The 12736-nt window shown below is 48.6% G+C and overlaps 1 protein-coding gene across 4 annotated transcripts in view; it reads right to left on the bottom strand.

Moving 5' to 3' along the window:
- The window catches only part of RGL3 (ral guanine nucleotide dissociation stimulator like 3), a 96563-nt gene that overhangs the window by 57211 nt on the left and 26616 nt on the right, over positions 1-12736 (bottom strand). For all 4 annotated transcript variants that reach the window (XM_075346570.1, XM_075346569.1, XM_075346572.1 and 1 more), the window contains 7 exons: positions 6106-6302; positions 5011-5085; positions 4133-4314; positions 3945-4060; positions 3512-3727; positions 2439-2542; positions 1162-1246 (listed from right to left, as the gene is read on the bottom strand). In XM_075346570.1, the coding sequence (XP_075202685.1) occupies positions 1162-1246; positions 2439-2542; positions 3512-3727; positions 3945-4060; positions 4133-4314; positions 5011-5085; positions 6106-6302 (975 nt within the window). The remainder of the gene's footprint in view (positions 1-1161; positions 1247-2438; positions 2543-3511; positions 3728-3944; positions 4061-4132; positions 4315-5010; positions 5086-6105; positions 6303-12736) is intronic.

Genomic DNA, 12736 nt, shown 5'->3' with positions numbered 1-12736 from the left:
AGAGACAGTTAGTTGGTAGTGATCGTAACCATGGATACCTAAACTGTTACGGCCTAGACATATAGTGACAGTTACTTGTTAGTGGTCGTAACCATGGACACCTAAACTGTTACGGCCTACACATCTAGGGACAGTTAGTTGGAAGTGGCCATAACCATGGATACCTAAACTGTTAAGGCCTACACATATAGGGACAGTTAGTTGGTAGTGGTCGTAACCATGGATACCTAAACTGTTTCGGCCTACACATACAGTCATAGGAACAATTACAATGTTCTGGAATGGCCATCCCAGTCCCCAGACCTGAATATCATTGAAAATCTGTGGGATGATGTGAAGCGGCTGTCCATGCTCGGCGACCATCAAACTTAACTGAACTGGAATTGTTTTGTAAACAGGAATGGTCAAATATACCTTCATCCAGGATCCAGGAACTCATTAAAAGCTACAGGAAGCGACTAGAGGCTGTGATTTTTGCAAAAGGAGGATCTACAAAATATTAATGGCACTTTTATGTTAAGGTGCCCATACTTTTGCACCAATCAAATTTTGATTAAATGCGGATTGCACATTTTCTGTTAGTACAATAAACCTCATTTCAATCCAGAAATATTACTCAGTCCATCAGTTATTAGATATATGAAACTGAAATAGCAAAAACCCAAATTGTTATAAAGAAAAAGGTTAACATTAATAGGGGTGCCCAAACTTTTTCATGTGACTGTATAGGGACAGTTAGTTGGTAGTGGCCGTAACCATGGATACCTAAACTGTTACGGCCTAGATTTATAGGGACAGTTAGTTGGTAGTGGTCGTAGCCATGGATACCTAAGCTACTGTAATGCCCTGCACATGAGGCAAGAGACATGGCTATATCAGGAGATCTATACTACATTTCTAATTGAAGGCATTTGATAATATTCTTATTATTATACCTACTACATATTGGGATAGGATCTTGGAGATGGGAATACCCCTTTAATGAAGGCATGAAAGGGGTCGTAGCTTATAAAGAGGGGGCTTGTGATGACTGACGACCCCTCCCCCACCCCAGCCACAATTAGTAAGTGGTGTTCTTCATGGAAAAACTGCAGATGCTCTCTTTACCCTCCTATGATACTGTTTAGGCCAAGCCTCAGCCATCGGCGTATATGAAGTTACCTTGGTCAGGATTTCCCGGCTCATCTCGTGGTTGTTTTCATCCGAGAAGATGGCCGATAACTTGTGGAAGACGTTCAGATTGTCTCTGCGGAATAGAAGCGATTCATTACCGGTGAGAATTCTGAAAGGAAAACTCCCGACAGTTTGTGTTCCTTGTGCTAGCTCCAATGGAATAGCATGGGGGGGAAGGGGTTGACGATGCACCAAATTCTAAGGGGCCCCCAAATTTTGTGCCCCTCCCCCACATTTCCGCTTTTTCATGGAGTGGCGCTAGGCCTTGGTCAGTGACCCATCCGTTATCGATGAGCCAGATGAGTATTGACATCTCAGTAGGTGCAGGCAGCAGGTTCCTATGCAGAGCGCAGCAGTCAAGAGTTTGTCATCAGCTGCTGCACTCTGCATAGGCATCAACTGTGATAACAAAGGTTGCACCGTGCTCTACCACAGCTCCCTACCTCTTCTCTCCCCTGTAATTTTGTAAGAGGAGAGACAGTGACCTGGTGGGAAAGTTGTCCCCAAAAAAAGTCTTTCCAATAAAAAAACATAATAATATACTAGGTTTTGTACGTTTGTAGGTTTTTTTCTTAAAGTGTCCACCTTTTCAGACAAACATAATTTGTCTGCTATGTTTCTGTGCCTATCTGAAAACATGAACACTTTAAAGGGAATCTATCAGCAGGCTTTTGCCACCTAATCTGAGAGCAGCATAACGTAGGGGCAGAAATCCTGATTCCAGCGATGTGTAACTTACTGGGATTAATGTAGTTTTGATAAAATCACTGTTTAATCAGCAGTAACATATCATTACAGGACCACTTAGCATGCTCCAGGTAGTCCAGCATATTCATGACCTCTGTATAACTGCTAGCTCTGCAGCAGAGAAAACAGTGATTTTATCAGAATGACAGCAAACAGCTCAGTAAGTGACACATGGCTGGAATCAGGGTCTCTGACCCTTATGCTTCTTTCAGATGGGGGAGAAAAAAAAACCTGGTGACAGATTCCCTTTAAGAATAAAATCACAAGTGGAGTTCACTTGATAGTATCAGGTTTAGGGCTAGGGTAAAAAATAAACCTTAAATAAAAAAAAAAATAACATAAAAACTATGTATTGCTCTTTATTTTGCATAATTTATACAAAGCACAGTTAGTCCATGATTGTCCAAAATTCTGGAGTCCAAGGAATATGCCTAAGTGGGGAGTTTCCACAGTTATTGCCTGACTTTCTGGAGTATAAATTGCTATAAATTAATTTCAGTATTATTTACAGTAGTTACCTGCTCACCGCCGCCCATGTTCTCTTTAGTCGGTAGATTGAATTGGACTGAAGGGCCGACAATATGGCTCTAAGTGAGGAGAAGTTACGTAGAAATCTGCAGTACTGGAAAAAGAAAAGACTCCATGTCACATAGCTCCTCCCTCTTGTCTATGTCACCTTGTGGTGGGAGGAGCAGACTGCATGTCACATAGCTCCTCTCTCTGTTTGTGTCACCCTGTGGTGGGAGGAGCAGACTTCATCTCAGATAGCTCCTCCTTCTTGTATGTCACTCTCTGGTGTCAGGAGCAGACTCCATATCACATAGCTCCACCGTCTTGCCTGTCACTCTAGTAGGAGGAGCAATTACCATGTTACATAGCTCCTCCTTCTTGTATGTCACTCTGTGGTGGAAGGAGCAAACTCCAGGTCACATAGCTCCTCCCTCCTGACTGTGTCACCCTGTAGTAGGAGGAGCAGACTCCAAGTCACATAGCTCTTCCCTCTTGTCTGTCATCCTGTGGTGGGAGGAGCAGACTCTATATCACATAGCTCCTCCCTATGGTCTACGTCACCCTGTAACTTACTTCGTGTCACATAGCTCCTCCTTCTTGTGTGTGTCACCCTGTGGTGGGAGGGGGAGACTCCATGTCACATAGCTCCTCCCTCTTGCCTGTCACTCTGGTAGGAGGAGCAAATTCCATGTTATATAGCTCCTTCTTCTTGTATGTCACTCTGTGGTGGGAGGAGCAGACTCCAGGTTACATAGCTCCTCCCTCCTGACTGAGTCACCCTGTGGTGGAAGTAGCAAACTTCAGGTCATAAAGCTCCTCCCTCCTGTCTATCACCCTGTGGAGGGAGGAGCAGACTCCAGGTCACATAGCTCCTCCCTCCAGAATGTGTCACCCTGTAGTGGGAGGAGCAGACTCCAGGTCACATAGCTCCTCCTTCTTGTATGTCACTCTGTCGTGGGAGGAGCAGAGTCCAGGTCATATAATAGCTCCTCCCTCCTGACTGTGTCACCCAGTGGTGGAAGGAGCAGAGACCATGTCACATAGCTCTTCCCTCATGTGGTGGTCTGTATACTGGTCACACCTGTGCGATAGAGATCCACTTCTCCAGTACTCTGGTCCTCATCTGTGGCTTCATCTGGATGTCGCTCAGGACAGACGCGGTCACACAGGCTGCCACTGCATTGAACTGGGCTACGGTGGCTCGGACGCTCGGAGCAACATGTCTACTCTCCTTCTTGTCACGTTGAGACCAAATACTCCCAAGACAATGACAGGATTGCAACTTCTGGAAGAGATCCTGAAGCAAGACAGGGAATAAGATATTCATTAGTGGAGTTAGATCTGGTATGCTTCCCAAAGAAGGACCCAATATATGTACTCTACATATACATAAATGTCTGGAGGTAAAGTTTTTGACCAATGACTTGTGACTATAGATGGGTGCCACGTCCACCAGAATCTGGTATATAAAGCACCGTCCCTAATCTCGTAGTAACGATGTTATATGCACTTACCACATCTATCAGCGTCAGTTGTTCCGCCACATCCTGAGGAGGGTATGACAATAAACATGTGGTATCTGCAGAGGTGTCACAGTCGCCTTCTGCTGGTCGAGTTATAGATGTCCAATCTGATTGAGAAGAAAGGATCAGTTTCATGGAAGAGATTCAGAGAATTCAGAGACAAATGATATTGGCTTTACCTTTTGGTGAAGAGTTGTCCTCTCCCTCTTCTTCTAAGCTCTTGACCAGGCGAAGCAGCTGACTGTGGTTCTCCCGGCTGTCTTGGGTTAGGTAGAAGGAGATGAGCCGCAAACATTGCGGAGAATCACAGAAGTCTTGAGGGTGTCTTTCTAACCAAGTCTGTAGGACACCACGTACCACTCTAAAGGTAAAATTGTTTCCTTTAGCAATGACCGCTCTTAACGTGTTCCCCCAGCCAAGAATGAGAACCTCAATCCTAAACAGAGTGGTCAAATAGGTGACCTCTACCTTCCACCCTCCTCAATAACAGATCAATGATCATATCCAGGCCAAAAAGAGGTGGAAAGGTGACCACACCATCATTTGAGGTCTTGATTCACAGACTTGACACATTCGATAACTACCATAAACTTAATGTCTTCTACTATAATGTATGTCTTGGTCCAATAAGTGAAAAGGGAACACAAGAAATTGTCTTTTTACTCAATTTTCCCCCATTTTTCCACCAACTTCTACTATACTGTATGTCTTGGTTCAACAAGTGAAAAAGGGCCACCAGAAATTGTCTTTTTACTCAATTTCTTCCCCATTTTTCCACCAACTTCTACTATACTGTATGTCTTGGTCTAACAAGTGAAAAAGGGCCACCAGAAATTGGCTTTTTACTCAATTTTTTCCCATTTTTCCCACCAACTTTAACTTGTCCTTGGCCTAATTTAAGGGACCATTTACATTTCAGAATCGGCAGTGGTCACTATGACATGTTAGAAAAAATGGATCTTCCCCCTTTAAGAAAATTTCCTGTACCATTTCCTGTAGAAAAAAGTTTGACTAAGTCTAGTGTGATAGAAGAATACACGATATATGTGCCACTGACCTCTGCACAGATGGAGCATCTGGAACAGGGCTGCCAGGAGATGCAGGCTCCTTATCACCAACCTTTTCAAGACGTCTAAAAAAGAAATTTTGAAGACTTTTTAAGCCAAGCCATCTTAACAAATGGTTAAAAATCGAAAACGCTTCTTAGCTCTCATAAAAAAATGCATCAGAACTGAAAACCTCATCAAAACTTGAAGACCACATTGGATTTTTCCACATAAAGAAATAAAAACTCCTCGGGTTATGAGTTTTGTAGGTGGATTTTGAGGTAAATCAAAGAGTTTTACTTAAGTATTTGAGGCGTTTTTTTTTTAAATTTAGACTCTATATTTGGATATCTGGACTCTGCCCTTGGGTATAAGAACAGAATAATGTTCACTAAGACAGTTTTGATGAATGAGGACCCATTGTGCTTCATGGAGGAGAGGCTGGAGATGGATAGTCCACTCAGGAAGCCAATTAGCCCACCAGGAATATTTCTTCCCAATGAATACATATTGTGGGTATTGCAAGTTAATTTTGTAAATCTGAAAAAATTTAAATTGGGTGACTTGATTTAATCAAGTCAACAGAAAAAAACATTAGGGCTAAAGTACTGAAAAACCTGGGTTGTAGCTAAACGTTTATTCACCTGGGGCAAAGACTTGGACAGTCTTCATCTAAATACCCTGTCCAAGCCCACCAGGTCTCCTCTTACTACATCCCTGAACACATCATGACCTAAAAACCCTAGGGTGCCAGGTCGGACTGGTCAACCAAATATCCTCCAGTAGTCCCGGACTCTGACACAATAGTAGGCCTCAAAAATCCAGCAAAAGAAAACCCAACTTGGGCATAACTGGAGACACTAGGTTCTATTTCTTCTGGGCTGATTCCCAAAAAACTATTATATTGTAGTGATGTTAGGTCCCATGATAATTTTTTTTTGCTTTTGGACCCAAGGAATCTCATTTCAATGCCAGTATAGTGGAAGAAAAAGGTTAAAGTAAGTATAACGATGGTACAGAGGAGAGGAGGACATCTCAGGTAACATTAGAAGGCCAAAGAAAAAAGGTCCACGGAAGAAATATGGTCTAAATACTGTTGTCCCCACCTGTCAAGTAGAATCTCCAGGACCTTTCCAGGTGAGGTAAAGGCACGGTAGGTACTCAAGAAGGTGGGCACATACCCATGATCACTTCCTTGATACTCCACTAGGAGGTTCTCCACCAGCTTATCCAGAGTCCCAGCACGGAGGCTGCGGACCTTACACGTCTTATAATGGACATAACCAGGAGATGGCGCAACGTCCTGAGGGCAATGGAAGCAGGTTAAACAAAGTAGAAGTGGAGCCAAGAGGTCAAAAGAGAAAGAGAAGGAAAAATGCAAAAGTTCGAAGAGAGGCTTAGGTCTTCAAACTTGACATGGTGTTTCTTGTTCATGAACCTCAACCCTGATCAGGACTGGTTAAGTTTGCTGACATGTCCTCCATCCTAGTCTCTTGTAAGTAAACTTCTACTTGGGAAAAGAAGGTGGAAACTTCACAATAAAATACCAAGGAGCATAACTTTGAAATGTTGTAGCTAAGGATAAAAAAATAAAAACTGTTCCAGAATGAATGGATTAGTGATAACTAGGGGAGGTAACTAAATCTAAATAAAAACATTTAGTGTATGGTCCCGTTTTATCACTGGGTAGGCGGCTTTCTTCCTCGCACTCTCTCGCTATAGACTGTTCTTTACTCATATATGGTTGTCCTTATCCACATATACTAAAGTGCTGTGCACAGAACTCTTAAGTCTGTTGGATATTTTACTTTTCACAGCAAGTAGTTGCATAGACACCAATAAAGAGGAGCTACAGCTTCATCTCCCTCCTCCCCCTCTCTCTCTATTTTGTACAGTATTCTTACTACTTTTCCCATTTATTCATAAGAACTACAGATTTTACTAAACAAAAAAGTTACAGGTACACTTTAAGAAAGTGAAAGCAGGTGACAAGTTGTAGAATAGTAAGGAAGAATTAAGGTTGGAGGTATGAGGATGGAACAACAGATAAGGGTCAGGAAAGGGTACTTTCACACGCGTTATTTTCCTTCCGTTACAATCCGCCCTCTTGGGAAACAGCGGAATCCGTTAACGGATTCCGCTGTTTCCCATAGACTTGTATGGTTGACGGATTGTACCAAAAGGACCTGCGTTGCTTCCGCTGGGCGACGCTCCGTTGCTTCCGCCCAGCGAGCGGAATCCTCTGGATTTCACTGCGCATGCTCTCTTTTTTTTTTTTTTTTTTTTTTAAATCAAACTTTATTTTGGCTCGCGGTGGCCGAACGTTCAGCTGAGCGCCCGGCCGTCAGCAAGCGACAGCGCTCAGCTGAACGACCGGCCGCCGGCATGCCCGGGCGCCGGCAAGTGACAGCGCTCAGCTGATCACCCGGCGGTCGACTGCAGGGAGCGATCAGCTGATCCCCCGGCGGCCGGCAAGTGACAGCGCTCAGCTGATCACCGGCGGTCGGCTGCAGGGAGCGATCAGCTGATCACCCGGCGGCCGGCTGCAGGGAGCGATCAGCTGATCACCCGGCGGCCAGCTGCAGGGAGCGATCAGCTGATCACCTGGCGGCCGGCTACTGGGAGCGATCAGCTGATCACCCGGCGGCCGGCTGCAGGGAGCGATCAGCTGATCACCCGGCGGCCGGGAGCGATCAGCTGATCACCCGGCGGCCGGCTACTGGGAGCGATCAGCTGATCACCCGGCGGCCGGCTGCAGGGAGCGATCAGCTGATCACCCGGCGGTCGGCTGCAGGGAGCGATCAGCTGATCACCCGGCGGCCGGCAAGTGACAGCGCTCAGCTGATCACCGGCGGTCGGCTGCAGGGAGCGATCAGCTGATCACCCGGCTGCAGGGAGCGATCAGCTGATCATCCGGCGGTCGGCTGCAGGGAGCGATCAGCTGATCACCCGGCGGCCGGCAAGTGACAGCGCTCAGCTGATCACCGGCGGTCGGCTGCAGGGAGCGATCAGCTGATCGCCCGGCGGCCGGCTACTAGGAGCGATCAGCTGATCACCCGGCGGCCGGCTGCAGGGAGCGATCAGCTGATCACCCGGCGGTCGGCTGCAGGGAGTGATCAGCTGATCACCCGGCAAGTGACAGCGCTCAGCTGATCACCGGCGGTCGGCTGCAGGGAGCGATCAGCTGATCACCCGGCGGCCGGCTGCAGGGAGCGATCAGCTGATCACCCGGCGGCCGGCTGCAGGGAGCGATCAGCTGATCACCCGGCGGCTGGCTACTGGGAGCGATCAGCTGATCACCCGGCGGCCGGCTGCAGGGAGCGATCAGCTGATCACCCGACGGCCGGTAGCGATCAGCTGATCACCCGGTGGCCGGCTGCAGGGAGCAATCAGCTGATCACCCGGCGGCCGGCTGCAGGGAGCGATCAGCTGATCACCCGGCGGCCGGGAGCGATCAGCTGATCACCCGGCGGCCGGCTACTGGGAGCGATCAGCTGATCACCCGGCGGCCGGCTGCAGGGAGCGATAAGCTGATCGTTCACTATAGTCTGCCGCTGGTAAAACCGGGAAAGAAAAAAAAATCAAAACGAATTGCGTTGTTTTGCAGCATCCGTTGCATCTGTTGTGCCACTATATGCAACATATCCGTTGCATCCGTTACACAACGCAATGCAATGGATACCGTTCAACGCAAGTGTGAAACTAGCCTAAGGCAGAGGTATCAGTCTTACTGCTTGTATTTTTTTTTCCTACAGAATATTTGGGAATCCTATTAAGTTCCATTGATTATTTTTACTTTATGGTACAATAAATTTTAAAGAAGCCAAATACTACCGGTATTTGCCAGTAGTTATGATGTCAGGATCATGCATGAGTCAGATCTGGGACGTTTGGCTTCTATGTCGAACCGAACAGCAAAATCTCCACCAGATGCCATAATCACAGGCGCTGAGGACCGATGTGATGACAGAATTATTGAGGGGCAGAGGGCGGCATCACACCTGGGGGCTTACATCATAGTGCATCCTATATGCGTTGTGTAGATTTATAGGGGAAACAGTCAGCAGGATAAGTCAGAAAGCGGACAGGCAGGGTATATATAAGGTAAAAGGATACAGACAGGTTATTTATGAAATATAAAGGGGCACAGATACGTTATGCTATCTTAAAGGGTATACATGAAATATACACACAGACAGGACATGATATCATTAGGGGGTACAGGATGTATATACAGCTACATGTACACAAGATAAACATGACATATTATAGGTTACAGGTAACAGGATTGGTAATAAATGTGTAATCGGTGGGGATCTGACCATTAGGATCCCTACTGATCACGAAGATTCAATAGTCCCCTATGTGTATGGGGCAGTTCTGAGCATGTGCGAGCACTGCTTCTTTCACTTTCTATATGAATTGTTGCTCATGCTCACTACCACCTCATTCACACAAGAGATTCTATGCCTAAGATGGGTGGTGGCCTATCAATCATACATGTATCATCAATCCATGACAGAAGATCAGCTCTCCGCTCTTCTCTCCATATCACATCTCACCACCTGCGCACTTGACCTGCTCCCGTCCTACCTCATCCAAAACCTCATTGCAGTCTTCATCCCAGCTCTAACCCATTTCTTCAATGCTTTAAACATGCCTCTATTACACCCATCCTGAAAAATCCCTCCCTTGACTCCTCCTCTGTGTCTAGTTATAGCCCCATATCTCTTCTCCCTTATGCCTCAAAACTACTGGAACAGCATGTCCATCTTGAACTGTCCTCATACCTCTCCTCCTGCTCCCTCTTTGACCGGTGACAATCTGGCTTCCGACCACATAATTCCACTGAAATTGCTCTAACTAAAGTCACCAATGATCTTGGCCAAAGCCAAGCGATACTACTCTGTCCTCCTCCTCCTGGACCTGTCCTCTGCCTTTGACACTGGGGACCATTCCCTCTTGCTACAGACTCTATCATCTCTTGGTATCACAAACTTGGCACTATCCTGGATCACTTCATATCTAACGGACGGGACTTTCAACATCTCCCTCTCTCAGACCTCCTCATCTCGTCCCCTATCTGTAGGTGTGCCCCGAAGTTCAGTTCTAGAACCCCTGCTGTTCTTCATCTACGCCAGGGGTGGGGAACCTCCGGCCCGCGGGCCGCATGCGGCCCGCCATGACCTTTTATGTGGCCCCCGGGCAGATTCCCGGGGGAGGCAGTGCTGGTGCTGTCACTGCGGTCTTGCTGCCGCCGGCCCTTTAAATCCACACATTGCTGTTTGTGCTGCAATGTGTTCTCCCGTCGGCCAGTGCTTTCTTTGTGGGCGGGTCCAAGCAGCCTCACAGCTTCCCTCGTTCTGTGCACGCCCCCTGCCCTCCGGAGATCAGTGCCTGCCTTCTCCTTCTGATGCAGTGTCCGGCTCCTGCACTCCGGTGATATGAATGCAATGCTGCTGTGAGTCCAGCGCCGACCTCTGCTGCTATGTGCCCTGCCCAATGCTTTGTGCCTAAACCCCAGTTATGTAAACCCTCTCCCCCAGAGTTGCATGAAACTCTCAGCACAGTGTGCCCCCCAATGTCCTGTGTGCAGCCCCCCAATGTCCTGTGTGCAGCCCTCCCCCAGTCCTGTGTGCAGCCCCCCAATGTCCTGTGTGCACCCCCCCACACAATCCTGTGTGCAGCCCCCCCAGTCCTATGTGCACCCCCCACAATCCTGTGTGCAGCCACCCCAGTCCTGTGTGCAGCCCCCCCCAGTCCTATGTGCACCCCACACACAATCCTGTGTGCACCCCTCCCCCAGTCCTGTGTGCAGCCCCCCAATGTCCTGTGTGCAGCTCCCACACAATCCTGTGTGCAGCCCCCCCAGTCCTGTGTGCACCCCTCCCCCAGTCCTGTGTGCACCCCTCCCCCAGTCCTGTGTGCATCCCCCCCAATGTCCTGTGTGCAGCCCCCACACAATCCTGTGTGCAGCCCCCCAGTCCTATGTGCACCCCCCACACAATCCTGTGTGCAGCCACCCCAGTCCTATGTGCAGCCCATCACCCAGTCCTGTGTTCACCCCTCCTCCAGTCCTGTGTGCAGCCCCCCAATGTCCTGTGTGCACCCCCCACACAATCCTATGTGCTGCCCATCACCCAGTCCTATGTGCTGCCCATCACCCAGTCCTGTGTGCTGCCCATCACCCAGTCCTGTGTGCTGCCCATCACCCAGTCCTGTGTGCTGCCCATCACCCAGTCCTGTGTGCTGCCCATCACCCAGTCCTGTGTGCTGCCCATCACCCAGTCCTGTGTGCTGCCCATCACCCAGTCCTGTGTGCTGCCCATCACCCAGTCCTGTGTGCTGCCCATCACCCAGTCCTGTGTGCTGCCCATCACCCAGTCCTGTGTGCTGCCCATCACCCAGTCCTGTGTGCTGCCCATCACCCAGTCCTGTGTGCAGCGCAACCTCCGTGTGGTGCCTGTGCCCCCAGCCCCGCGTGTGGTGCCTGTGCCCCCAGCCCCGCGTGTGGTGCCTGTGCCCCCAGCCCCGCGTGTGGTGCCTGTGCCCCCAGCCCCGCGTGTGGTGCCTGTGCCCCCAGCCCCATGCCCCCAGTTAATTAATTGTTTCACCCAATATAGCAGGGTCATTTAAACATTGATCATTTTGTGCGGCCCCCGAAGGTTGGTAGAAATTTCCAAATGGCCCCCAACAGAAAAAAGGTTCCCCACCCCTGATCTACGCCTTCATCCTGGGACAGCTCATAGAGTCCCATGGCTTCCAGAATCATCTTTATGCTGATGATATTCAGATCTACTTCTCTGGACCTGATATCACCTCCTTACTAACCAAAATCCCACAATGTCTATCTGCTATTTCGACATGGACAAAACAGACTTCAAAATCTTTCCTCATCTCACTCTACCTGACCTATCCATTTAAGTCAAAGGCTGCCCACTCTCCCCAGTCCTGCGTGCTTGCTGCCTGGGGGTAACCCTTGACTCTGCTCTCTCCTTCAAGCCGTATATATTCAAGGCCTCTTCACCTCCTCTTGCCTCCAACTCAAAAATATTTCCCGGATCTGTACATTCCTTGACCAAGAATCTGCAAAAACACTGGTGCATGCCCTTATAATCTCCCGCCTTAACTACCGCAACCTCCTGCTCTCTGGTCTCCCTTCTAACACTCTTCCACCCTTACAATCTATCCTAAACTCTGCTGCCCTATTAATCCACCTGCCCCCCTGCTATTCCCCAGCCTCTCCTCTCTGCCAATGTTTTCACTGGCTTCCCATTGCCTAAAGATTTAAGTTTAAAAAAACTACACATGGCATACAAAGCCACCCGCAACCGATCTCCTCCGTACATCTGTGACTTAGTCTCCCAGTACTCACCTGCACACAACCTCCGCCTCCGGTCTTCACAAGATTTCCTTCTCTTCTCCCCTCTTATCTCCTCTTCCCACAATCACATATAAAATTTCTCTTGTGCCTCCCCCATACTCTGGAACTCTGCCCCAACACATCAGACTCTCACCTACCGTGGAAACCTTCAAAAGGAACATGAAGGCCCACCTCTTCCGAAAAGCCTACAACCTGCAGTAACCCTCAGCCCATTATAGTGTTACATGTCCCCCGCTCTACCCTCACCAACTGTATCCTCACCCCTTCCCTGTAGACTGTGAGCCTTCGCGGGCAGGGTCCCCTCTCCTCCTGTAGACCGAGAGCCCTCGCGGGCAGGGTCCCCTCTCCTCCTG

This window comes from Anomaloglossus baeobatrachus, chromosome 4, assembly GCF_048569485.1.
Source record: "Anomaloglossus baeobatrachus isolate aAnoBae1 chromosome 4, aAnoBae1.hap1, whole genome shotgun sequence".
Taxonomy (NCBI): Eukaryota; Metazoa; Chordata; class Amphibia; order Anura; family Aromobatidae; genus Anomaloglossus; species Anomaloglossus baeobatrachus.
This window is presented reverse-complemented; position numbering and strand designations above follow the sequence as displayed.